The sequence below is a fragment of the Oreochromis niloticus genome, linkage group LG8 (genome assembly GCF_001858045.2).
Source record: "Oreochromis niloticus isolate F11D_XX linkage group LG8, O_niloticus_UMD_NMBU, whole genome shotgun sequence".
Classification (NCBI taxonomy): domain Eukaryota; kingdom Metazoa; phylum Chordata; class Actinopteri; order Cichliformes; family Cichlidae; genus Oreochromis; species Oreochromis niloticus.
In genome coordinates this window covers 1,835,746-1,862,500 of record NC_031973.2, presented here as the reverse complement: position 1 = coordinate 1,862,500, position 26,755 = coordinate 1,835,746, and the positions used below count along the sequence as shown (strand labels likewise).

Below are 26,755 nucleotides of genomic sequence, written 5' to 3'. Positions count from 1 at the left end.
AACCAGAACCAAAGACAAACTGGACACACTGGTAGCAGCAGACGGTGCCCCGTCCTGATAAAGCATGTGCTATGGAGAGCAGTGACTGCGGCAAACCTGTGCTGCACTGATCGAGAAGGTTGCGTGGTTTAATCTGTAACAACACTGATTAAAATGTGACTGAGAGGAACAAACTCAAGTGTTGCTTTGTCTTAATTCTGGAGATTTGAAATGTTTCAGGAATGACGAGAAAAGATTTTTACTACAGATTAGGGCTGCCACGATTAGTCGACTAGTCACGATTACGTCGACTATTAAAATCGTCGACGACTAATTTAATAGTCGACGCGTCGTTTGAAGCTTTGTAAGATCCCAAAAGACGCAGGAATAAGTAGTAGTATTTAAGAGTGTAATAACGGACTGAAACAGAAGATGGCAGCACTGCATGTACAAGGATGCCAGCTGCCGTTAAACCCCGAAGAAGAAGAAACTGTGTTCCAGAATTCATAGCGCGGCCCAGCGCAGTTGTCAACAATGGCGGCAGCTAGTTAGTTTTAATATTACAATTATTATTCTTTCTGGGTCACAAAATAAACGTTTAACATATTTTCAGGTGTACATTTTACGTCCAATGGATGCATGATCTGATTAGTCGACTAATCGCAAAAATAATCGGTGACTAGTCGACTATCAAAATAATCGTTTGTGGCAGCCCTACTACAGATCGATTTGTTTTTGTTACTTTCTGAATACGAGAACGTTTTTGCTGTCATTATAATCTTGTTACAGACAAAAAAAAAGAAAAAGAGTGATGTGGTCATTTTGATACACAGTAAAGACCGTCACGTCCGTCTGCCTCACCCGTCCTCCTCCTGCGGCTTCTGTCTCTGTAGTAGATGGTAGAAGGTTCTGGTTCCTCGCACTCTGAGGGTCCCGGTACCATTAGTGTTGAGGAGGTGTCTGTGGTGTATTTGGAGGAAGAGGAGCCGGCCGCCTCCTCATCCAGCGGCGGCTCAGATTTCAGAGCGCTGCAGTCTTTACAGTAAACCCTGCTGAGCGCCTGGCCCGGGTGTTTGGTGCAGAGGGCGTCTAGACCAATCAGAGTGCTGTTCAGTGCGACGCTGCTCTGCTCCGCGATGATGGTGCTTTCTGCAGACAGAGACAAGGACACAATGAAACTGACTCATCATGTCCCCTTATCAAAGCCTGTATGAGTCAGGCGCAGGCGGGCGGGGCGCAGGCGGGCGGGGGCGCAGGCTCACCTTTGGAATCCGAGTCGTGGTCCAAACCTGAGGAGGAAGATCAACATTAAACTAGAGTCTGCCTCAGGCGGAGCAGGTCCGTTCAACAAGGCGAGCCTTGTGTTCACAGATGCTCCAAACTCAACATAGCAGGGTAACGAGTCCAAAACTGAACCCAGGTCATTTCCTTAGACTGAAAACATCAGACCAAAGTAATCAAAGTAAGAATACTGAATCCGTGGATCTGATGACCTGTGCCGTTGCCATGGAAAAGCACCACAGAAAGCGCTCTGTAAACAGATCATCATAAATCTATGAGGAGGCATCGTACCCCAGAACGCATCAACCTGCGTTTGCTCCTGGATGGAGGACCCGTTCTGCAGGGAGGACAGCAGGGAGGCGTCGGACGCCACGCTGTGGAGGCTGCTGTTGTGGAGTGCCATGATGGCAGGTTTATGCGGCGCATCGAGGAGCGACTCAGAGCAGGAGACCGAGTGCTGCTGGGAACGACGGGACCTCAGCGACCTGCAGAAGGAGGCAGGAGGTGAAGGAGGAGCAGACCTGAACAGAACATACCTCCAGCAGACGTCTACACCGACCTGCTGCTCCTCCAGTCGCCTCCTCCCGCACTAAAGGAAGCGCTGCCACGAGGAAGACTTCGGTCCAGCAGGCCTTCATCGAGCCGCAGGCTGCGTCTCGACATGACCCTCGCCCGAAGGAAGGAGACGACCTGCTGCTCCTTCTCAGAGTCCGATGAGGAGTAGGTGGAGCTGAGGAGACAGGCGTGGAAGATGAGGGAGCAGGAACAGGAAGAGGCGTGTTCCTTTACGGAAACAAATTCTGAAAATGTTACATGACAGAAAACTTTAAACCTGATCAAATAAACCTGCAAAACCATTTAAACAGAATATATTAAGAAATATATAAAATGTATAAGAACATAAAGAGAAAACATTGAAACTTTAGTACACGTTTTTGGTTTTAAAAAAAAAAAAAAAAAAAAAAAAAAAAAAAAAAAAAAAAAAACTAAATCAACCATAAAATGCAGTTTGATAAAATTAAAAATGTTAAAGTTGGCAGCATGTACAGAGGAATGTTATTAGAATTCCGAGATGCATTTCCTGTGATATGGAGGCAGAGCAATGGAGGTCTGGGGTCGTGTTAACCAGACGAACAGCGAGCTGCAGATACTCGCTCTCGTTTCCTTCACTAAACTCTGAATTAAAAGCAGCTTCAGCTTAATGATTAAACTCGAGTGTTAACCTGCAGACACGCTGCAGCAACTCAGCAGAAACACAGAAACCACTTCTTCCTGAAATACTGAAGGAAGACACACACACACACACACACACACACACACACACACACACACACTCTAAATCCCTGCGACCTTATCAGACACCTGACCTACATACAACAGCGCAGAGAAAGAAGCCGAGCATACACACAGGTCCGTCCAGCCCCAGCTCTGCAGGTCCTCGTCACTCATGGCAGCCGGCAGAGCCGCCAACAACGCTGCCACAAACACAACTCACACCAACACCAACTCTAACGCACACACAAACAAAACACACAGATCCAGCCAGCAGCTGAAGTTCACCTTTAACCTGCTTACACTTCCTGTCTTGGGGTCAGTCAGCTGCTCGTACACACACGCACGCACACCTCTATCTCTGTGAGGACACTATTTAATTCAATAAAAATATCAAAGTCAGATATTTCCCGCCACATGGTGTTCAGCCTGCTGCCCCCCCCAATAACCAGGATGTTACTCCAAAACTAAGAAAGAAAAAAAAAAAAAAAATCTCTTTATGTGGTCAAACTGGGTGCTGGAGTCCAGAAGTCAGCCAATCAGAAGAGAGTGGGTTTAGAAAGGAGGACATTATTTCACTGTAGAGCCCCACCCACCTACCCCTCAAACCTTCTGTTTGAGAGGAGCTGCCAGTTAGAAGAAAGCAGTCTTAAAACAGCGCGTCAGAGAATGAAATGAGGAGCTGCACAGAGAGCGAGGACGAGACAAAGGAGGATCATCTATTACCGCCAGCTGCCACCTCAGACTCAGCTACCCAGCAGCCCTCACCTTCAGGTAAACGCCGACTTCCTGCTGAGCTGTCAGGTGGCGCTGCAGTGCTCCCCCTTCACCTGCTGAGAGCGCCCTCACCTGAGAGGCTGATGGGAAAATAAGATCGTGTGTTTTAGGTGGTTATAAACTGCACAGCGGGGTGAAACACGTAAACACACAAACCAACATTTTAATTCTTGTGTCTTTATTGTTCCTTCCATCACCATCGTTACTCTACTTACATATAATCGCCCTTCTACACCCGCGTGCGCGTGTCCGCTCTGTTTGTTTGCGATTGAGCCCACATGTACAGTCTTTTAACTGCAAGCTGTCAGCTTCCAACCAATCCGCGGTCAGCTCACGTAAATGACGTTGTGCGTGACCAATCAAATCCCGCAGTGGGCGGACCCCCGCGAAAAACGAACCGTGGCTCTGCTAACGTCAGCGTTAGCGCGCACAGAATATAACAGTAAAAAAATAAAAGTTAATCAGGACGGTACAGAGAGGAAAAAGCGCTGTGCTCACCCGCAGCGGGGGGCAGACAGGGAGAGACGCCGGCCACAAGCTGCCACTAGCTATTAGCAGCCAGCGGGCGTCAGATAGAACTGGCGGAGACAGTTAAATGGTGTTCCCGTTATAAATTCGCCGGTTAGCAGCGTAGCGATGAACGCAAACTCCGAAAGCTCCTCTCAGGGACTCACATTCACACTAATAACAGGCAGGAGACTTAACACTAGCGGTTTACAGTGGGGGCATTTTATAGCGGCAGCAGTGATTTTCGCCCCCCTGTGGCCGGAGGTGCGACCCGCTCTATGACAAAGATGATATATTGATTTGAGATAGTTCACTCCTAGTTCAATGCCGAGACATTTTCATTAAAATGTTGTTTTATTGCAGTGAGTGAACGTTAGAAAACAGAAAAAAAAAATTTTCCAGAGAACATCACATTAACAGATGATTTCTCCTGTTATCATTTGTTAAACGGAACTACTTTAAAATACATTTTTGGATATTCAGCCTGAGCTGCTGTCACATTCACAGTGTTAAAGTGGTGGCGGGAACATGAAAAAAGGCCTGAATCTCAGTTACGAGATCAGTAACATGTAGGTGAGTAATCTGAGTACTCCCTGCGCCTGCTCCGACCGTTTTTTCCCTCTTGGCGGCGTGGATTTAACTGGCGGGGATTTCCTTATATGGTCACGGGAGCGGGCTCCGCCTCCTCCTCCTCGCGCTCGGACTCGGGAAGTTTTCCAGCTCCGTGTGCAGGAGCGGGACTCGGACCAGGATGTCTCCCAAGAAATGCATCTTCGGCTGCGAGGGGAAGCTGAACCTGTTCGCGCTGCCCAAAGAGGAGCGGATCCGGCAGCAATGGATCCAGTACCTGTTCTCAGACCAGCGGCCGCCCAAAGCCACCGTGTACGTCTGCTCGCGCCACTTCTCCGAGGACTCGTTTGTCAACAAAGCCCAGTATGACGCCGGCTTCTCGGCCAGGCTGCTGCTGAAGGACGGGGCGCTGCCGTTCATCCACGGGGACGTGGAGGAGTCCAAAGCGGCGGCGGTGAGCCTCAATCTAACCCGGGATCTCCGCCGCGAGTAGCTGCCGAGTCCCGGATCACCGGACGGTAGAAACGGTTTAAATCCACCGGCGGGATTAAAAAACAAAACAAAAGAAAAATGGCTAACCGGGCTAACGGTCTCAGTTAACGTGTAAAAAAAACAAAAACAAAATAAAGACCGAATTTATCAGAAAAAGCCTGAAAATAACAACAGAAACGGCTAAACCGTGACCGCTGTATGGAGGTCTAAACATGCCAAAAACTAATAATAAGAATAAGACCGTTACTCCGTAAATAAGCTTGTATTGTTGAAGACCAGTAAATGTTCGTATACTGCTACAGTAAGCTATGATTTTATTGGCCATACTTGGTGTCAAACAAACCTTTAAGTGTCATTACATCCTTTCATAAAAGCGCCAGTAAATCAATTAGTAAATCAGCGAGCTGCATTACCTCAACTTTTTTCTTTAAAAAACAGAATTAATTTTAAAAATACTCCAACATCTGATCTGATCAGCAGCTAGTTAATATGGAACACCAAAACGGCTAAAATAACAGAAACGACTAAATATTTTTTACAAAATTCCTTTAATTATTTTAATATTTAGAGTTGGTAAGTGAGTAAAAGTTTATTTATATAGCACTTTTCACAGACATGTCACAAAGTGCTTCACAAGAAAGGTAACAAAATGTAGTACAGTGGTAGTATCATAATATTTTGCATAATCATTGCTGGACATCAGTACAGTGCTGTTAGAGCCTGACCGATACTTTCACTGTATCGATATATCAGTATCAGCATTTATGACAAAGTCACACCTGCAGGGTGAGGCGTTCTGAGCATTCGTCTGTCAGCTCGGTTGGGTCTCAGTTACATCATCAAACATGAACAAAGCTGTTCTGAGCCTCGGTATGAGCAGTGAAAGGATCGGAGAAGAGGAAAAATGATGGAGATGAGATGTGTCTGCTGTCCGTTACCTGTACCTGTGCCCCGCAGAGCTCCTGGAACCTCCTGCAGTGCGGGGGAAAGTCTCAATTTAAGAAGTTGGAATCAGCAGGAATCATGTCAGCAGTTACACATTTGAAATCTGCGATGAAGCCGATCAATTTAAAAATAAACGGTTGACAGTAATGATAATATTAATATTTATTTTTGTTTACGTTACTGTAATGTATTCTGCTTTTGCTTGAGGGAAAACAACAACATCCTAATTATAAAAAATAGAAACATTAACTGAGCTGTTTTAAAGATTTTCAGCTCCTCGTGGCGCCTCCTCTGAACAGTTAGCCACATGAAATTCATAAATATGGACGACAGCCAAAACCGTTTTATGCACCGCCATCAACATGGCCGACGTGGGCCAGTGTCTCTGATTTTTTTTTTCCCCCCTTTGAGTCCTTTATATTTATAAAATTAACGTCTACAGTTGTAATCGAATTTTCCATGAATCATTATGGAGTCATTTACTGATTTTGGCACCTTGTGTCCTCCGTAGTGCATTACATATCATTTGGCCTCTCTCCTGTGAGCAGAGTCCGGTGCTGCTGCCCCTCACTCGCTTCAGAAACACCGCCTGTCAGACCGACCCTGAACCCAAGGTCTCCGTGGCGACGCAGTTCTGTCACTACATGGTGTCGGTGGGCACGCAGACGTCCTACTCGCCATCTACGAGGTGCGCCGCCACCCAGCTGTCCTACAACACGCTGAAGCAGCACGTGAGAAGCAAAGGTGGGTATGAGAGCCACGCACTGTTACTAAAAGATGGCCACATATTAACTGCTGGCCCCTGCTGGTCGGTGGAGGAACTGCAGGTTTTGGACTGAGATTCAGAAATAGTTTCTGTTGGTGATGAAGAGGAAGCTTTGTTCAGTTTTAAAGAGTGTAAAACGTGTTTTGTGCGTTTCAGCCACACAGGCCTCGGTGTCGCACTGTAACGTGGGAACGGTGACCACCCAATCAGAGACGGGGATTCAGCCGGGTGTCAGACCAGCGAAGAGACCACGTCTGGAAATGAAGGAAGAAGAGGAGGGGGAGGAGCCAGAGGAGGAAACAGATCTCCCTGAAGCGTCCGACCAGTACGACCCCATCTGCGAGCCATATGAGCCGGACGAGTCCTCAAGCGAGCCGCCCGACAGTCGGTAAGGTGCCGGCGCCTCCTGCAGGTTTCTGTCTGTCTGTGCAGCAAACGTCTGATCTGGGACCTGTTATTCTCCACCCACACAGCGAGGCGGAGGCCACGCCCTCCCACTACAACGACCCCAAATACATCGTGTTCGAGAGCTGCCTCAGAGACCTCTTCCTCACCTGCCCCGTGTGCGGGCTGAGCTGCGAGGTGCGGCGGGGCGGATGGGCACCTTTGTGCACTTCAGCCAGCTGTGCCCCAGCTGTGACTACAGCAGGAAGTGGGAGAGCCAGCCGGTGGCGGGAAGCACGCCGCTAGGAAACCTGCAGATGTCTGCGGCCATTTATTTCACCGGAGGCTCGTTCAGTCAGGTGGAGAAGGTAACTTTGACCTTTGACCTGAGCACACATGACGGTAAAACTCTGACGTCACTGTCCGAGTGTGCGCACGTGCAGACGTCCTCCATGACGGCGCGTGTCTGCTGTGCGTCACCTGCAGGTGTGCAGAGCCATGAACCTCCAGGTGTTCCAGTCCGACACCTTCAGGAGGCACGCCCGCATGTTCCTCGAGCCCGCCATCAACCACAAGTGGAAGCGGGACCAGCAGGTGCTGATGGAGCGCCTGAGGGTGAGGGCAGCGTGGCGGTGGAGGGCGGATGAGGGCGGACCTGCTGGGTGAGCGAACGCCATCATTAGTGTCTTGTTTTTGTCACCTTGTGGTTACTTTGGCCTGATGATGTCATTTCCTCTGACAGGACAGTGCGGGAAGCTGGGCAGCTACACCCTGATGCACCTGAACAGCAGCAGCGTCATCGACATCCAGCTCATTCAGGTAACGCTCGCTCTGTGCCAACAGAAAGTAAGAGCCGATCACGTGACTGTTTGTGGTTATCCTCTCAGAGCGCCGGGGTCAGCGGCAGCTCGCACGTGGAGACAGAGGCTCTGCGGCGAGGCCTTGACCTCCTCCAGGTCAACCGCCTGAGCGTGGACCACATCGTGACCGACCGCCGCACGCGCGTGCAGAAATACCTGAGGGAGCGAAACGTCTGCCATTACTATAACATCCAGCACTTGGAGAAGGGTCGGTACGGCGCGGTCACGTGACGATAAGCCGTCAGACACACGCTAACACGTTTTTCTCCGCAGGTTTGTCCAGGAAGCTGAAGAAGCTGGCGAAGAGTAAAGAGTGCCTGCTGGTGCGGCGGTGGCTGCCCAGCATCAGGAACCACGTCTACTGGAGCGCCACGACCTCCACGTCCGCGCCCGAGAAGGTGGCGAAGTGGAAATCCCTCGTGAACCACATCCAGAACGTCCACACTCACGACGACCCGCTGTTCCCGACGTGCGCGCATCCTAACCGCGTGTCCGTGGATCCCAGCAAGTGGTTCCAGCCAGGTGAGTGTCAGCCAATCAGAGCCAGTCACACCTGTGCACGTGGACCTCAGGTGGAGAGTCTGGGCTTTAGGAAGGTGCCCACGAATAAAATGTATGATTATTAAACAGTCCAGTCATTGGCTGACACTTTATCACAGGTGAAGCAGCTTACCTGGCTAACCAGCCTGTGACATCACAGCGGCGGTGTCCACTATAACGCGGGCAGTCAGACACTGACGTAGCATGACTCAGCTCAGCTCCAAAGACGCAGAGAGAAGACGAATAAATTAACCTGCTGTAAACAGTTGACCTTTGACCTCTTGCACATAATGATGTCATAAACCTCTGGTCACGTCATGTGACTGCTGGCCTTTCCAATGTGTCCAGCAGGGTGTGACGTCCACATTCATAACACTGAAGGCTGTTCAGTGTCCAATCATGGCTCAGCGCTTAGATGAGTCATCCCTGCAGACCCTGCTGACATCACAGAGAGCACGCCCCTGATACAGTCAGCTTAGACACAAGCTCCACCCACTCGCTGTTCAGAGCTGAGGGGGAGGGGCGATAAAAGGGCAATTAACAAACTGTTTAATGATTTGATTTATTATGATGGGCGTGGCTTAACTCTTTGCTGCTCTTTGCTGCCTTGGTATTGGCCGACTGTTTACCTGTGGGTGTGTCTGTGCTCACCTGTGTTGCTGCAGACTCGGTGGCTCTGCACAAACTGAAGAAGCTCCTGCTCAACAAGCGAATTCTCGCCGACGTCGGGAAACTGAGTCACGACCACCAGGCGTCCTCGCTGGAGCGCTTCCACCGGCTCGTGTGCCACTTCGCACCAAAGAATGTCGCTTTCCCGTTTGTCGGCGTGCTCTGCAGGTAAACGCTGCTGCTTTAGCTCTGATGTCACAGCCTTAAACACCTGTGTGACAGTGGGTCTTGTTTCCAGGCTGTACCTGGCCGCCATGCATTTCAACGAGGACGCAGAGAGACACAAAGAGAGGAGTTCAGAGGTCACCGCCGAGCCTCAGCAGAGCGAGCCCAAACCCAGTGAGTGACACACACACACACACAGAGGAGTGGCTGAACTGCTCCTGTGTTGAAACTTTATTGACACCAGTGTGGTTTACAGTGACTTCCATGTCTTCCAGAATATGTGAGCGAGCTGATGAAGCTCCTGTTTGAAGAAGTTTTTAAGGAGCCTTCGACCTACGTGGATGAACTCAAACGGATCCCCGTCCCCGCCGACCTGAGCCCCGTCTGAGGACGCGGAGCAGGAAAGAGGAAACTGCTCTAACGTATCCACGCCGACTGTTACTGAGGGAACCGCCTTCACCACGGCATGAGTCCACTGAAGAACATTTGGAAACATGTTTGTTTTTTCTCTGATCCCTCTGTTATTTATCTGTAAATAAAGCACTTCTTATTTACCTGGTCTCTGCTAGTCTGTGTGGGAACACGCTGGAAGACGCCAAGTGGAACAGGAAGTGGCAGCAAGTTTAGCTTTTCTTCTTCTAATCAGGTTTTAGCTGCAAAATGTTTTTAACATTTAAAGTATCTTCAGTGACGCTTTCAGTGCGGAAGTCATCCAAACCTACCTTTAAAATAAAATCAAATCATTAAAGACTAATAATATAATATTGTTATTATTTACATCGTAATAATTAATAATAACATAATTATGTCATTATAATGATTTGCTTTGTGATATATGTAGAGCTTTATAATATAATATAATTTTGGTTTAATTATAGAATCATTTTATTTTTCTCTGATTATTTCCCGTCAAATTTACATGAAAATTGATTCAGTTTTATTTATTTAATTCAATATATTTGAATTTGATTTTAAAGCGTTTTTCTTCGGATTGTTAAAAACAAGTTTACGGAAGTAGATGGGGTGAATCATCTCGCGTCGTCATCAAAGATTGAAAAAAAGGAAAACATCCGGAGTGAACCGGATGTAGAAGGATCCCGGTCACGTCCAGCACCGTGCGCACGTGTGTCGGTGCAGTTTGAGGACTCAGGTTTGAGTTTTGGGTTTTTTCGGTGAAATGTTGAAATGTTTGAAAGTGCTGGAGAGCCTTTGAGACTCTTTGGAAGTGTGACGCGTATTTCCGGTCAGAGCAGCCTCAGAGGTCACAGCGGGTCCATCTGCGACCCGATAAAAGCTCCGCGTGTTACTGCGGGCGGAATAAGTCTAAACTCTCTATGAGCTTCATTTAATCTGGATCGTAGTCCGAAAACAGTGCTCAGGAGGCGAGATAACGTTTACGTTTCGAGTTATTTTACATGCAGAAGTTCATTCAGAAAACGGCAGATTTAACGTTTCCGCTCATGTCAGGACGTGCCCACCCATGTAAACGTTTAATTAAACTCTGTATTTTAACAGAAACCATCTGCTTTTAAAGTCGGCTGTGAACGAGTTAGTCAATAAACAGCTTAAATATGATTTTCTGACTTTTAAATAAATAATTCCGGAGTTTTTGTGGCTTTGATGTTGAAAAGTTAAATGGTGTAGAAACTCTGTTATTAACGCGCAGCTGCAGAGGAACCACGTTTCCCTGATTATTAAACTTCGTTAAAAATACTTCAGATTTAAGGTTTTCTTGTCTAAAAGACAGTGTACCGCGTGTAAAAGTGGCCTTAACTTCCAGTTCTTCCAAGCGCAGTCACTGAAATTCGTGAGGAAAAAAGTTATTATTTAATTGTTTGGTTTGAATAGATGTCTCTTTGCACAGCTGCTGTTCATTATGCTATTTTGGTTCGATCGCGTGTACCGTGATGTTGAGCCAACATTTACATTTCAAACCTGCTGTTTTTGAATTTCTGTGTGAACCTTTTTCATCTTCTGTGTAATTTACATTCCAAACTCCCTTTAAAAATCTGCAGATTTAACGTTCCCCCCTTTGAGACAAACACAGAGGAAAAGGAGCTGATGTTGATTATTTTTTTCATTAAAGATTCATCTAACTGTCTGTTTTCCTGCTGTTTAAATAAAGTTTTGTGCAGAGGCCTCAGACTGATGCCAGGATTTGGCTGTTTTTGTGTCTCTGTCAGATTAATCGTACATCATGACGTCGTTAGCTCACCAGCTGAAGAGGCTCGCGCTGCCTCAGAGCGATGCCAACCTGCTGACCCGTAGGGAGGTCGCCTCGCTCCTCTTCGACCCCAAAGAGGCGGCGTCCATGGACAGGAGCACCTTCTACGCCCTCGGTGAGTCCCACCCTCCTCTTCCTTGTCTCCTGTTCCAGCCCGTTTCCTCCCTGACCTTCATCCTGTCTGTCCTCTTCCTCGTGCAGGATGCACTGGGCTGGAGGAGCTACTGGGAATCGAGCCGGCATTCCTGGAGTTTCAGAGCACCCTGTTCAGTCCCGCCTCGACAACCCTGGAGCGCAGCATCCAATCCAAGGAGGTCAACAAGAAGTTGGACGCCGGCATCTCGCTCTTCCTCACCCGCCTCTGCCCATACTTCCTTCTCAAACCGGCTCATAAGTGCATCGAGTGGCTCGTTCACCGGTACGCCGCTGAGGCGTCGCAGCTCAGTTATTCTCTCAAGAAAAATACAGAAAATGACACTTTGTGTTTGAACAGTGAATCATTAGAGAAATGGAAAACAAGCCAAACTCCATTCAGAAAACTTCTGATTTAAGATTTCACTGTGTATGAATGGCACGTCTGTATGACGGGACCATTAACACTTCAGAAGTCAGAAGGATCCACTTTGAAATTCAGCATGAAAATATTCCATCTGGCTGTCATTTAACTACAGATTTTCATTCTGCCTTTCCAAACAGACAGTTTTTCTGTAATCATCAGATATTAACATGTCTTGAATTTAAAACGTGACTCATTAACTTTTCACTTTAGTTTTCTGGTCTGAGGCTGATTTACATGCAAAAGTCCTTTCAGAAAACAGCAGATTTAAGTTTTTCCTGCTGATCTGGAATATTACTGTGTGCCGATGTTGTGTTTACACTACTTTTGTATGAAGTTGAAATCTGGCTGTAATCAGGAACTAATTTATGGACCACGGTCCCCTTTTAAACGCAGCACTGTCATATTCCATCAGCCTGCTGTCTAACGATGATATTTCTTCACTGAATTATGACAATAACCTGTTATTTGGTCATTTCCTAGTGTGGAGCTGATTTATGGAGCAAATAGTCCTTCAGGAAACGGCAGCTTTAAGACGCTGACGCTTCATTAACACGTTTATATCAACGCTGACGATTATTATTCATATTTATTTAGTTAAACAGATGTGACCTGTGAAGCAGCAAACCTTAAATGTGCACGCTCCTTCACACTCTGTATTTCCTGTTTTATACTCCGGTGATGATTCCTGTGTTTTCCCGTGTTCAGCTTCCACATCCAGCTGTACAACGCCGACAGCCTGCTGGCCTGCGCGCTGCCGTATCACGACACCAACGTGTTCGTCAGAGTCCTGCAGCTCCTCAAGATCAGCGACGCCACGAGTCGCTGGAACTGGCTGCACGGCCTGCAGGTCGGTGACTCGCCTGAACTGGAGCGCCTGTGAGGTCCGTCTGCTGATCAGAGTGACGTGAAATCTTTTTATTTGTCGTTGTTTGTTCAGAAACCCGGCGTGCCGTTATCCAGAGGAACTCTCATCGCTCACTGCTACACTGACCTGAGCTTCATGGACTTTATCTGCAGCCTGGTGACCCGGTCCATCGAGGTGACCTCCCTGACCCCTCCTGTTACCTGTCGACGTCCCGGAGAGGCTCTCGGGACACCTGGACAGTTACCTGCATTCACTGCTCTCCTTCTCGTCTTCAGGCGTATTCCGGACATTCGGGAAGTTGCTCCCAGCTCAGAGTGATCTTCTCTTTTTACGCCTCCACCATCGTCCCCGCCCTGGACGCCGTGGACAGAGTGTCCAACACCATCATCTCCAAGCTGCTGCCATACGTGCAGACGGTAACGTGCGCTATTATTCACATGACCCCGACCCGACAGGTGACGTGAGATTTAACCTCGCACGTTTCGTTGCCTCCTCAGGGTCTGAAGTCGTCGCTGGCGGACTACAAAGCCGCCACCTACATGATCGTGTGCCAGCTGGCGGTGAAAGTGGTGATGGAGGCGAGTCTGGTGGACAGCATCGCCGTGCACATCAGCAAGTCTCTGATCAAAGAGCCCGTCCTCGCCAAGGAGGGCGTGGGGTGCCTCATCGTGCTGCTGCAGAACCAGAAGGAGGGCGCCGTGGGGCCCAGGTAGGACCGACGCCGCCTGGTCGAGATGTTTCGGACACGCTCTGTCCAGGCGTGACGTCCTCTCACCTGTCTGTTTCTTTCTGTCTGTTGCTCAGAGCCGCCAGCCGTCTCTGCTCGATGGCAGCGCTGGTGCCGACGCTGCAGGTCATGGCGGCGGTTCACGATGTCAGCCCTCTGCTCCGCTACCTGCTGCCTCCCCTGGTCCAAAGCGTGTTCATCAGCAGCTCAGGTGAGGCCTGCAGCATGTACGTCTAATGCTTTACAGCGTCGCAGGTGGAGTTTACCTGAGTGTTTGTGTTACAGGTGAGACGGACAGGCTCGCAGTGCTGGAGTCCATCCTGGAATCCGTCCCACTGACCAAAGACCTGGACCGCACCGCGGCCCGGTAAACCTCCTCTCAGCCAATCATGCAGCCAATCACACGACACGTCTTCTCACTGTTGCCGTGTTTGTCCCGTAGGTTGCTGCTGGACGAGTATCTGAGTCAGAGCGAGCGCTCACCTGAAGAGCTGTCGGCCCTCGACCAGCGCCTGCTGCCTTTGGTGCGCCTGTTCGAGTCCAAGTACGTACGAGTAAATATTATGTCGTTTAGGGCAGGTGTCATAGAAACGTGTTCAGGTAAACGAGTCTGCACGCAAACAGCAGTGAAACATGGCTGCCAGCCACAGCTGTTCTGGGGTACAGAGGGTGGAGCCGTGCTTAAGTTTTCTCCTCCATCAGGTACTGTGCAGCTTTGGACGGCGTCCTCGCAGGTCATGTGACCGACATCGGCAGCACGGAGCAGAAACAGCTCTTCCACCGGTTTCTGTCTTTGTCGCTGAGCAGCGGGAAACATCAGGTGAGCTACAAAACGGCGTCGCTCAGGTGAACTGTGGCGGTCTTCGTCTCTCTGAGCTCACAGTCTTCGATCTGTGTCGACAGATTTTAGGCGACTCGGACACGTCGCTGCTGCTCAGCCTGAAACACCCTCAGCCGTCGGTCAGAGTCTCGGCCATGGAGCACCTGAAGGACGTCATCGCCGCTGGACAGGTAGACTTCCTGTTTAATCCTCTGTGTCTGTTTCACTCAGGTGAACTTTGACCTCTGAGGCAGGTAATTGTGTAGCTTTGGTGCACCTCAGGGCTCTGCTCTGGGTCCTCTTCTCTTCAGGGAGGCTTTAAATCTGTGAAGCGTGATTGTTTTTTTTTGATGAGTAGACACCTGAAATCACGAGCGTGTAAACGAGCCGGCTGACATTTTTAACCACACATTGTGGTCGTGTTTCCTCTGAGCAGCAGAGTCTGGATGAGGACTTCCTGAAAGACGCCGTCACGGAGCGTTTGAAGGACGACTCACCGGAAGTCGTAACCGCCGCTCTCCAAGTCCTGGGGGTCAGTGAGACGATGGTTAACGGGTCTGATGGCGTTCTGCTTGATGGCGTTGTGGTTAATGGCGGTGTTTCGTTGTGTTTCAGGTGGTGTTTGACGTTGTAGACCGCGAGGACGCCGTCTCGTGTCTGCTGTCTCTGCTGCACAGAGCCGATCTGCCGGAGTCTGAGCGATGGTCAGTGAAAGCTTATTTTCCCTGCTGTTAATGATGCCTTCATGAACCTCCTGTAAATCTGAGACTCCTTCCTCCAGGGTTCCCGTGCTGACAGAGGTGGTGCGTTTACTGTCCGACCCGCGGATGGGAAATGGGGACGGCGAGCTGGTGACGAGGACGGGCTGGAGGCTGCTGCCATTCCTGGTCGTCACCTCGACCCAGCTCGACCTCGCCCGCTGCATCGCCCGGTCCCCCTCCTCGCCAAACACCCGCTCACCCTGAATTGGGCCCGAGGTAACACACCCATTTCCTGTGGCGCTTTCATAATAAAAGCAGTGCTGTCCATCATTTCGTCAGTGTCTGAAACTTTTTGCGTCACACAGAGCTCGATGACGTGATGAAGAGAAGCGTTGAGCCCGACTTTGTGGGTGTGGCTAACGAGCGGCTGGTCTCCGTGCTGACGAAGAACCTGGCGAACATGGAGCACTTCTCCAGGCGCGACGCGGTGAGTGCAAACGCCTTTCCTCGTGTCGCTCACGTGAACGTTTTCAAGCGTGAATGTGTCTGAGTCGCGGGTTAGCCGTACTGTTGGGACTACTTTCAGCAGCGGATTGATCTGTTGTGAGTGTGTCAGCTGATGGTTTCCGTGTGTGTCGCACTCAGCTGGAGAACCTCGCCGTGCTGGTGGAGCAGCAGCGATGCTCCGGCCTCAGGGAGCGCGCGGCGTTCCTGGTCCTTACCCGGACGCTGCTGCTTGGTCTGGGCGAGCTGAGCGAGACGCAGCACCTGCTCACCGCTCAGAGGGTCTACGCGCTCCTGGAGCGCCCCCTGCTGGAGGTCATAAGGAGCGACGCGTCACAGGTCGGTTGGCCTTTAACATCCCGCTTCCCGCCCACTTGCATTGTGGGTAATGTCAGCAGCAGGTTTTGATGGATTGTGTTGGTTCTGAACAGGAAGCTGAGCGTCCCGTGTCCGTGCCTACCTCCTTCTCTGAGGCGGCGGCACTTTACCTGAGCAGGTGTGCTCAGGGACAGCAGCCGGACTCAGAGTACGGCTTCGTCCTCGTCGCTCTGCTCCGAGACTTCATTTCCTGCCTCAAGTGTCACGACGCCTCCTTCAAAGGTAAAAACTCCCAGAGCAGGCGAGAGCTTAGGTAGAACAGGGAACCAGTCAGCTGACTGGTCACATGATTGTCTTCCAGGGGCGGCGTGGTGGAACCCGGAGAAGCTCGACACAAACACCTGCTGTTACCTGGGTCTGATCTGCCGCCTGTTCGGCATCATCATGAGCGGCGCCGCCGAGGGAGCGACGGCTGACGGCTTCAGAGAGCTGATGAAGCTGCTCGTCCAGGTATGACATCATTTCCTGTAAGCAGACGTGATGTTTCAGCGTGATGGAACGAGCCGCTAACCTGAGAAACCGTCACCTCAGGTCCACCTGCGCGAGCCGAACGTGCTCTTCAGGTTCCTGTGCATGCTGTGGGGATACACCAGAAACCATGGAGACCAGCTGGATGTGAAGGTGGGCGCCGTCCTGCAGACGCAGGTGCTGTACATGGGCGGAGCTCTGCTGAGCACCCAACCCGCCTCCAAGCTGAAGGAGCTTGCGGCCGCCAACTCACCAGGTGAGATACAAATATTACAAATATTTACAAGTATAGAAGATAACAAATAAAAACAAAATCACAAAAATGTAACAAATCATTTAAAAATTAAGGGTAACGTAAACAAACCTCAAACTAATGTTAAGAATAATTTTCCTTACGAGGTTAATAAAACACCTGTTTGTGTGCGTGCGTGCGTGCGTGCGTGTGCGCCTCAGTCGTCCCGTCTCTGCTCTGCTGTCTCACGTCTCCGGTTCGGGAGGTCCGGAGGGCGGCGCTCAGCGTCCTGCAGAGCCTATCGGCAGCCAACACGTCCCCTTCCAGCCAATCACAGAGAAGCTCCTGTCGACATCAGAGGAGATCGTCGCCGACCCGTCTTACCTCAGGACGGTGAGGACTCTGAACCAGCTGATTGGTTTGAATCTGGACTTCCTGTATTTGTTGTTCTGACTTCCTGTTTTGCCTGCAGGTTCTCGGCGTGCTGCACAATGAGTCATCATCCAGTAAAGCGAAGCCGCAGCAGAAGAAGCTGGCAGCAGCGATGCAGTTGCTGCTGCAGAGCGTTCAGACTCCGAGCTGCCCGTCGTACATCGCCGCCGCCCTGCTGAGAGCGCTGAGCGAGGTCAACGGACAGGTGAGCGGGCAGGAACGCGTCTGAACCTGAAACGGGGGATTCGCCTGTTTGTTCACCGCTGACAGGACGTCTTTGTTTTAGAGTCAGTCTCAGATCTTTGAAGCTGAACAGTTTCCATTTCCTGTTGTGTCGTGTTTGATAGCGGCGTTGTCGTGAGCGCTGTGACGCATTGTTGGTGCAGGTGTTCATGCAGCGATCAGATCATTGATTCCTGTGCTAATCCGTTATCTAACCTTACACTCCAGTCTGATCGGGTTAAATGTCGTCCTCGTCTAAAGATCGATGCTTTGTGTCTCGTTTGACCACCTCCTCCACCTCCTCCTCCTCCTCCTCCTCCTCTCAGTCGGCGCTCTCCAGCCTGCTTCCTGTCCTCGATCGCCTCCTGGAGACCGGGCCCGACACGCCCACCCTGCTGCGGGCCGAGGCACAGCTCCTGCAGCTCGTTGTGGGGAAGTACAATGAGGTGTCGGCGCCCCTGCTGGCCAAAGACCAGAACTGCCTGGACCTGTTCATCAGAGCTCTGAAGACCTCCACGCAGCAGCACGCCGGCATCCCGAGCTGCCAGATCATCGCTCTGGAGCAGGTCAGGAGGACAAATCCACCAATCGGGGGACGGGGACTAACCCTACCCGAGTGCACACTCACAGTCATGCTGTGCATCTTTGATTGACAGTCTTTAATTAAAACCCAGATTAAAGTCTGAGTGACCGGTGATGATTTAACGTGTTCAGATGTCTCTGCGTGTCTCTGCAGATCACGAAGCCCTTCTTCTCCGCCCTCGGGGACGAGGCGGTGCAGCAGAAGCTGCTGTCGACCATGTTTGACCTGCTGGTGGAGAGCAGGAGTCCGGCGGTGGCCAACACCATCAGCAGTGTCTTCAAAGCGGTGAGCCGAGATCGTCTGCACAACATTTAAATGGAGATTTTTCTTTCTCGTAAAAGAAGAAAAATGACTGATAATGAAACGGTCGTTTGTTTCGGGATGAATCGCTGAACGTGTGACCTTTGCGTTTGCCTCAGGTCGTCATTGACTGTCAGCTGCTGGCCAGTGAGCTCGCTCCTCCAGAAAAACCCAAAGTCAACGTGACGGTGCAGCAGACCCGGCGGAGCCGACTGTCGCAGAGGTATATACGCCCTGAAACGTAGCTGAGGTCACGTGATCGGACCAGTTGGATCTGCAGGAGATTCCCTTCAGACAAAAACGGATTTCTGCAGCTTAAAACAATCAAATTAATTGTAGGCTGTGATTATTCTGTGCAGCGTGACATGAATGAATATGAATGATTTGCTCCTGTGTTTATTTACAGATCTTTGATTACGATCTATTTTGAAACAAAGTTGTAGTTCAGAGTTCACTCTGATGGTGGCGCTGTTGTCTTGTTTCTCTTCCATTTTATTGATGTAATTATTGAACAGAAGTTGATAGAAATCGGTTAAACAGGTTGACGTCACCTGTTTAACGTCCGTGCAGCCTGCAGGCCCTGATCAGCACTTTCACACTGTAACAGATCTGATTTCCTTCTGATAGTTTCAGAACAGAACATTTCAGCTTTTAGTTGCAAAAAATTAAAAAATGAGCCACAATTTTCCAGAAGCAGCCTCAGAGTCTGAAAGTGTGGAGTGTCCACGATGAGTGATCGGTGTGAACCGCTGCTGTGTGTTCAGGAAACCTCAGGAGAGCAGCGATGCGGCTCCAGCGGGGGGCGCTGTGTCGTGGCAGAGAGTCGCGCTGATCCTGGAGCTGCTGCAGCACAAGAAGAAACTGAAGAGAGCCCAGGTGTTGGTGCCGGTTCTGTTCTCTCTGCTCGCCAGGTAACATGACAGGAAACGCCACGTTTTACAGCGCGTCAAGTTTCTGATGTTTTGTGATTTTGTTTAAACTGAAAGAAGAATGAAGGCTGTAGTAAAAGTCCTCATTAAGACCTCGTGTGGATTTCATCATCATCATCATCATCATCATCATCATCATCATCATCATGGATTTGATCCGTGTTTGGACTCGTGTGGAAGTAGAAGCAGGATTTTGTGACTCCGGGCTGCAGAGAGGTCCAGTCTAAAAGTGGAGCTTCTGCTGCATGAAATTATTTCTTCTTCTGTTTGTTTAAGACAGAAGTAACAAAAAGATGAAAAATCGATTGATAGAATTTTATTTCAAACATGGAAATGTAACTGAAATAACAAAAGAAAAACAAAAACATTTGAGTACTAATAACTCCGTCTGTCGTCAGGAGTATGGAGCCGTGCTCCGATGATAACGCCAACATGGAGTACACCAAGCAGCTGCTGCTCAGCTGTCTGCTCAACATCTGCCACAAACTGGCTCCAGGTGGAGGAGCTGTGGCTGCAGGTGGGTGTCGGAGGAGGAGGATGATGATGAAGGTGTGTGTTTGTGTGTGTTGCTTCACTGTGCTCTCCTCGCTCTGTGCAGACGTCCTGGATGAAGACAAGTTCAGCGTGGAGCTCGTGGTTCAGTGCATCCGAACGTCCGACATGCCGCAGACTCACCACCACGCCCTGCTGCTGCTGGGCACCGCCGCCGCCATCTTCCCCGTGAGAGCTCCGCCTCCTCTTCCGTCTGTCCATCACCACCTTTGCTCTTCCTCCTCCTCTTCCTCCTCTGTCTGTCTGCAGCTGAGAGTTTTGTCACTGATACAAAGAGCGGTCTAAGCCCCGCCCCCTGAGACTGAAGCCCCTCTGTGCATCTGTGATGACATCATGGCGGCAGAAGTGTTTGTTTAAACAAACGTAAAAATATCGATGTCCTGATGGATACGGAGGATCAATGCAGCCGACATTTTAAACAAATATTAGACGATTGTTTTGATTTTGTTTATTTTTACTTTTAATTGTAGTTTAATGAACCCAAAGAAGGAAACACGAGAAGCAGTTGGTGATGTAGTTACAGCAACTGATACAAATAAATGAAATAAAGTAGTAATTTAATATTTTATACGTTTAATATCAGATTTGTTTTAGAAGAGAAGAATTAAAGGAAAGAAATTAATCAATAATACATAAATACGGGAATTAAAGATTTATTTAATAACCAGAAAACAAACGCGTTCGTGTTCCTCCTGCAGGAGAAGGTCCTCCACAACATCATGCCCATCTTCACCTTCATGGGCGCCAGCATCATGCGGCTGGACGACGCCTACAGCTTCAGAGTCATCGACAAGACGGTGCAGATGGTCATACCTCCCCTGATCCAGGTGAGGCGGCGTCGGAGCCGACAAACGTGCCCGTTTTACACGAGTGGCGTGGCGATAACCCTCGTTGCTCCTCCTCCCAACAGGCCCAGCAGCTTTCTGATGGAAGCTCCGCCTCTCACGTGGTGGCCGTAGTGACGAAGATCATGCACGTGTTTGGCGACGCACTGCCTCACGTGCCCGAGCACCGGCGGCTGCCAATCCTGTGTCAGCTGGTGACCACGCTGGGTCCCGCCCGCTTCCTCTGGGTCCTAATGCTCCTCCTGTTCAAACTGCACGCCACGCAGAGCGCCGGCTCCACCAGTGAGAAGGTAACAATCGCCTGCTTCTGTTTCTGCAGAGCTTACCACCTTGTTTCGCGTCTCTGCGTGTTTAACGTAGTTTATTTTGTGTTTTCGTGAGCAGGACGCGGCGCTGGAGCGAGACGTGGACTTCTGGATTTCTCTGTGCTGTCAGTTTGACATCAGCGATCAGCTGACCTCGCTCATCAACATCTTGAACTTCCTGCTGCAGCTGCCAGACGACAAAGACGACAGTAAAACGAAACAAAAGTTTTAAATCATCAATAATATAATCATGTTTTTTGGTATGGAGGACTGTAAGTGCCAAATCTAAAGAAAAAAAGTGATAACAATCGTATTTTTGAAATGTAAAACAGACTGATTTAAGATTTATTTCTTTTGTTATGATTCTTCCATCAGTTTACTTAATTTAAATTTTAATTAATATTAATGAGAATCACATATTATCACGACGCTCCGAGTGTTTCATTTGGCAGATTTTTACTGTTACAGATGAAAGACCCAGGAGCCAATCATCTTTCATTAAAGTAATACATTAAAAATACAATGTTTAAAATAATGAACATCAAGGTAAATTAAATTATTTGCTGCTTTTATTTCTGACTCAAATTTTGGACATTTATTTTAAATTTAAGAAGGCAGGACGATATCGATAAACAAACAAATAAATAAATAATAAAGTAAAATATTGTACTTGAAAATACTTGAAAAAAACAGGTAAATTATTAAGAAAGGAAACAGAAATGTTACCACAAAGGACAATGACAATGAAAACATGTACATAAAAGTAAATATGGTTAATTTTTGTAACAGTTTAAATTTGTCTTTCATTTAAAATGTAGTATTTAAATTGAAACAAACTAATTTGTAGAAAGTACACAAGTTACTCCAAATTGAAATAAATATTTGAACCCATCAGTCATTAATTCTGTATAAAGAGTTTTGGCGTATTTGGTCCTCCGTAGTCTGATGGAATTCTGGGTGTTTGTCTTGTGTAGCTCCAGTGAAACGGCCTGCCGCCCGGCGAGGAGCAAAAAAGACGGAGGAGGAGGAAAAGGTGGAGGAGCTGATCTTCAGCGTGGACGCTCACAGCGGCAAAGAGCTGCGACACTTCAAGTTCCTGTCCGTGTCATTCGCGGCTCAGCTGCTCGGCTCGGCGAGCTTCATCGCAAAGGTGGGCGACTGACGGTCAGGTGGTAAGGAGTGCGCTCAGACTGTGACAACAGTAAACGTTTGATTTTTTTTTTTTTTGTTGTTGTTGTTTCAGGTCGCGGACAGCGACGATGACATGGACGCATCTCTGCAGCCACTACAGCAGAGGTGAGTGATGCGGTGATGTCATGTTGTTATGTGAGCGTTTGGTGGCGTTGAAGGTGATGTCATGTTTGTGTTTCAGGCTCTTGGAGGAGATCCTGCGCTACATCCACAGCGTCGCTCGCTGTGTGGAGGAGAACGCCGACAAACCCACCGCCAAGTTCTGGCGAGTTCTGCTGAATAAAGCCTACGACGTCCTGGACAAGGTTTGAATCCAGTTATATTTAAACTCCTCTCGTTAACATTAACAGCAGGTCATCCACCGTTAAACTCAGTTTCTTCTTCTGCTGCTGGAGTGAAAGCCGCCCTGCAGAGGCGCTCTAACCTGCTCACCTTTGTCCAGGTGAACGCGCTGCTGCCCACGGACACCTTCATCACGGTGATGAGGGGCCTGATGGGAAACGAGCTGGCATCGGTCAGGAGGAAGGCCATGGACCTGCTCAACAACAAACTGCAGCACAGAACACAGTGGGATGCACAGCAGGTAACCGGAAGTGATGTCAGCGTTCTCTGCCGAGCATGTTTTCAGTATGAAACGATGACATCAACTTTTCCTGTCTGCCCTCAGGTTACCGTGCTCCTCCAGCTGATCGGCGACCTGCTGAACATTGTGGGTAAAGATCACAGGAAGGTTGCGGACGGAGCGGAGCAGGCCATCAACCGCCAGACAGCGCTCTTCAGCCTCAAGCTGCTCTGTCGCACTTTCGGCTCTGACCACCAGGAGACGTTCGTGCCCGTGCTGCTGCAAACCGTGGAGCTCGTCGCGGCGGCAGAGGAGGAGAAGAACGTGACGGGCAGCGCTCTGCTCTGCATCGCCGAGGTGGTCAGCACACTGAAGGCCCTCGCCATCCCGCAGTTACCCAGGTCTGTCACGCCCATCCTTCACCTTCACACGACCATGTGGGGAAGCCGCCCGCCAGTCAGCTGACTCGTGTTTATTTCCACAGGTTGATGCCAGCCGTACTGCACGCGCTCACAAACAGGAAGGAGCTTCTGATCAACGAGATCTACCTGCTGAGCGCTGTCACTGCCCTGCAGCGGGTCGCAGAGACGCTGCCACACTTCATCAGCCCATACCTGCACGACGCCACCTTACAGGTAACGCCGCCACGCGAACACCGGAGTGCGTCAGAAAAACAAAACAAAGGCTATAAAGGATTGTAGTGGAGCTGTGCTTTGATTGGATCGTGCTGTGCGCTCTTCCTAGCGCCTCAGTTTTTATCTGAAATGGTACGGCTCGATGTCGCTGCTGCTTTGATGGGACGTGCTGATTGGTCCCAGGTCACCTGGGGTGCGACGCGAGCATCACAGAGACTCTAACTATTATTCATTATTCCTATTCGTTCTTGCAGGTGTGTCGGCTGACCCGGCTGATGGAGACTTCCTCTTCCTCCTCCTCCTCCTTTGCCCAGCTCTCCATCCGTCTCGCCTCCCTGAGGAGCACCCTTGCCACCAAACTGCCCCCCAGGGTCCTACTGCCCACCATCAGCAGGTGCTACAACACTATGGTGGTCGATAAGAAGGTGAGAGTCGAGCTTCAGGAGTGTTTACTGTTTTCTACTGAAGCCGCTAAAGTTCAAAGTTTGTGTGTGCGCCTTGGCTTAAAGTTTTCCAGAATGATCCAAAGACAGATATGCTTAATTTTGGATTCAGTTGTTTAAAATGGCTCCACAAAAAGAAATCAAACATCCACCGAAAAGTGGAATCAGGGACTTAAAATTCCAAATTCTCACGCTGAACTTTGTTAAATGTCTAAAATCAAACAGCAGCAGTAATATCCTGTAATTTAACGTTTTTGTGCTTCAAGCCAGAAAAAAACGTTAAAAGTAGAAATCAGTGATAATCGGTCAAGCGTCATCGGCGTCCAGTCGAGTCCCGCTCTGTGAGATTCCCGATGGTTTTCAGCTGTTAACGTCTCGTTGTCATTTCCCCGCAGAGTCAGCTGGGGGCGCTGCTGAGCATCCTCAAGGAGCACATCGCTCACATGGAGAAAGACCAACTCAGCTTCCACCAATCAGAGCTCACCACCTTCTTCCTCACCGCACTCGACTTCCGCTCCGAGCATTGCCAGGTCCGCTCAGCTGGTGATTGAGTAAATGTACTTAGATTACTTTACTTTTCTCACTCGTCTCTTTTGTCTTCAGGGCGATCTGGAGAAGACGGCGCAGGTTGAGGGCTGCGTGATCGACTGCCTGATCGCCATGGTGATGAAGCTGTCAGAGGTCACATTCAGGCCGCTCTTCTTCAAGGTAACGCCGCCGTGCCTGGGATTCAACCGCCGCCCCAGTTTCCCCCCGTGCAGCAATAACTGTGTGTCTGTGCGTCTGTCCCGCAGCTCTTCGACTGGAGCAAATCAGAGCGTAAAGATCGTCTGCTGACTTTCTACCGGCTGTCCGACCACATCGCCGACCGCCTCAAAGGACTCTTCGTGCTGTTCGCAGGAAACCTGGTGAAACCATTCGCAGACCTGCTGAGACAAACCAACAGCTCCAGCACAGGTCTGACCTCATCCACAACTTTTTCTCTTAATTGATTTTTAACTGTAAATTGTTACATTTATGTTTATGTAAACGTTAATATTTAAACAGCTGTTTGTTGGTAAAGCAGCCGTTTCCCAGCTGTCCAACTTTGACGGTGGATTTGCTTCTTTCTTGCAGAGTCGCTGCTCTTCGACTCCGATGACGATGGCGAGGAGAAGAGCTGCCTGCTGCTGCAGTACGTCCTCGACTGCCTCCACAAGATCTTCCTGTACGACTCGCAGCGCTTCCTGAGCCGCGAGCGAGCCGACGCCCTGCTGAGCCCGCTCGTAGACCAGGTGACACTTCAGAGGGTGTAATGTTTGTCCTAACCTGCATGATTCCACCCGCTGGGCGTGGTTTCATCAGTGACATCGAACTTTAACGGTTTCTGTGTTTGTGTCCAGCTGGAGAACCGAATCGGTGGCGAGCAGCGATACCAGCAGCGCGTCACCCAGCACCTGGTGCCCTGCGTCGGGCAGTTTGCTGTGGCGATGGCCGACGACTCGCAGTGGAAGACCCTCAACTATCAGATCCTCCTGAAGGCCAGGCACTCTGACGCCAAGGTAAGCTCACCTGCACACCTGACGGGCTCCCCTGAGCCCCGAGAAGTCGGTCAAGCTTCACTCTGTGACGCTGTCTGATCTCAGCCAGGCAGAGTTAATCGATTCTTGATGGTAATGCAAGGAGTTTTAAATTAGACTCTGAGTTGGTGTTAGTTATTGACTCAGCAGCTTCCTCCTCCTCCACAGGTGCGTTTCTCCTCTCTGCTGATGCTCATGGAGGTGGCGTCCAAACTGAAGGAGAACTACATGGTGCTGCTGCCGGAGACCATCCCCTTCCTGGCTGAACTCATGGAGGGTGAGGCGCACACACAGACAGCTGTTCATGCACACCTCTCGTATTAACTGTTGCCTCTAAGATGTAATGTAGCTGTCGGCCACAAGAGGGCAGCACATCTCTGACAAGAGAAAACATCTAGATCCAGATGTTTCAGAATAAAAGCATGACAGATGAAACGCATTTTCACCATCATGGAGAAATGTCAGTAAAGGCTCAAATCAAATAGGACATCAGAGACGATAAAATGCAAACAGAATGAGTGAGACCTGCAGTAAAATATTACGTTCATGTTTCAGTGGAGCTTTGTTCCACCTGTGAGGCCAGGTAACGCTGTAGCCTCAAACCTGCTGTTTGTTTTGCAGACGAGTGTGAAGAGGTGGAGCTGCAGGTCCAGAAGGTGATCCAGGAGATGGAGAACATCCTGGGAGAGCCGCTGCAGAGCTACTTCTGACACGCACGCTGGTGTGAAGCTTCAGCAGAAACATAAATATTCTGATTCTGTTTTTCATGTAAGAAATAATAAACATTTGTGTCAAATCTGCTTTTTATTTACTCTGAACCTGTTTGAAGAAGGTCACATGACTCGTGGACACTGATCGCAAATCATTCCTGCTGGGCAGCGGCCTCTACGGAAGCCTGCTGATGCCAACTGAGTGAAACCATTAACAGCTGACAGCCGCTAACGGTTTCATAACACCACTTTAAGGTTACCATGGTGATGATGTTTCAACAGGTGTCCACCTGCTTTAAAAATCACCAGTGTCCCAGCTGTTTGTCCACAGCGCTGTGGTTTCACTTTTCCAGGTGTTACAGATGTGTCGGTGAAGCGAGGTAAAAAGAAACGCAGCATTTCTGCTCCAAAACTCCTGGGTCAAAGTTAAAGGGCGGTTTGAGGACACTCGTCTGTCTCAGATGCTTCTGGATCATAAAGGTTGGATCTGCTGGTTTTGGGGAGACTGCACTGGAAAGAAGAGTTTTCCTGTGAACGCTGTGGCTCTGACAGTCTGACCATTTAACCCTGTCATGCATGAATTATGACAACCTCAATCAGGATTCTTTTCGTATCGTATTTTTATTCATCTTTAGGCAGGAAAAGATAAATAAAAATACTTAAAGGGTTAAATAACCGTAATTACAATGAAACACGTCATACATCTGTAGTAACATTAAATGTCCAGCAGGTGTCAGAGTATGGAGTGACCCATCAGTGTCCAATATAGTGGTTTATGTGCAGGTGTACCATCAACACTGAC

At 49.4% G+C, this 26,755-nt stretch overlaps 3 protein-coding genes across 15 annotated transcripts in view; 2 read left to right on the top strand and 1 right to left on the bottom strand.

The window, feature by feature from the left end:
* The window catches only part of LOC100697076 (SUN domain-containing protein 1), a 14,204-nt gene extending 9,642 nt beyond the window's left edge, over positions 1–4,562 (bottom strand). For 2 of the 11 annotated variants that reach the window (XM_005471540.4, XM_005471542.4), the window contains exons 1-5: positions 2,669–2,807; positions 1,820–1,990; positions 1,552–1,745; positions 1,242–1,268; positions 841–1,128 (exon numbers count right to left, since the gene is read on the bottom strand). In XM_005471540.4, the coding sequence (XP_005471597.1) occupies positions 841–1,128; positions 1,242–1,268; positions 1,552–1,745; positions 1,820–1,990; positions 2,669–2,709 (721 nt within the window). In that variant the 5' untranslated portion in view covers positions 2,710–2,807. The other 9 variants (XM_005471548.4, XM_005471547.4, XM_025909901.1 and 6 more) reach the window with 8 other exon arrangements.
* Positions 4,563–6,835: 2,273 nt separating this feature from the next.
* LOC100696809 (uncharacterized) lies at positions 6,836–9,761 on the top strand. 3 transcript variants are annotated; one of them, XM_019362393.2, is made up of 8 exons: positions 6,836–6,977; positions 7,063–7,341; positions 7,460–7,635; positions 7,716–7,792; positions 8,107–8,355; positions 9,039–9,210; positions 9,281–9,381; positions 9,483–9,761. In XM_019362393.2, the coding sequence occupies exons 2-8, from the start codon at positions 7,186–7,188 to the stop codon at positions 9,593–9,595; spliced, it is 1,044 nt and encodes a 347-aa protein (XP_019217938.1). In that variant the 5' UTR covers positions 6,836–6,977; positions 7,063–7,185; the 3' UTR covers positions 9,596–9,761. The 3 variants fall into 3 exon arrangements, with proteins under 3 accessions (XP_019217938.1, XP_025765693.1, XP_025765694.1); XM_025909908.1 differs by having other exon boundaries at positions 7,716–8,041; XM_025909909.1 differs by lacking the exons at positions 6,836–6,977; positions 7,063–7,341 and adding an exon at positions 7,861–8,041 and having other exon boundaries at positions 7,468–7,635.
* A 490-nt stretch (positions 9,762–10,251) lies between these two features.
* heatr1 (HEAT repeat containing 1) lies at positions 10,252–26,043 on the top strand. The gene is given in 47 exon segments (XM_013273967.2): positions 10,252–10,357; positions 11,391–11,546; positions 11,633–11,849; positions 12,696–12,837; positions 12,928–13,029; positions 13,131–13,271; positions 13,353–13,564; positions 13,660–13,793; positions 13,868–13,949; positions 14,025–14,126; positions 14,285–14,402; positions 14,486–14,593; positions 14,839–14,934; positions 15,018–15,106; positions 15,184–15,335; positions 15,338–15,379; positions 15,469–15,590; positions 15,749–15,946; positions 16,039–16,207; positions 16,287–16,435; positions 16,517–16,709; positions 16,907–17,005; positions 17,008–17,078; positions 17,158–17,322; positions 17,666–17,905; positions 18,076–18,207; positions 18,342–18,445; positions 18,987–19,133; positions 19,550–19,668; positions 19,750–19,871; positions 20,402–20,530; positions 20,614–20,838; positions 20,933–21,062; positions 21,828–22,003; positions 22,097–22,149; positions 22,226–22,349; positions 22,487–22,627; positions 22,712–23,007; positions 23,091–23,241; positions 23,496–23,666; positions 24,080–24,214; positions 24,288–24,392; positions 24,479–24,641; positions 24,801–24,958; positions 25,067–25,225; positions 25,412–25,520; positions 25,865–26,043. Coding segments are annotated over 46 exon segments (6,423 nt in total). The 5' UTR covers positions 10,252–10,357; positions 11,391–11,404; the 3' UTR covers positions 25,954–26,043.
* The last annotated feature ends 712 nt before the right edge of the window (positions 26,044–26,755 follow it).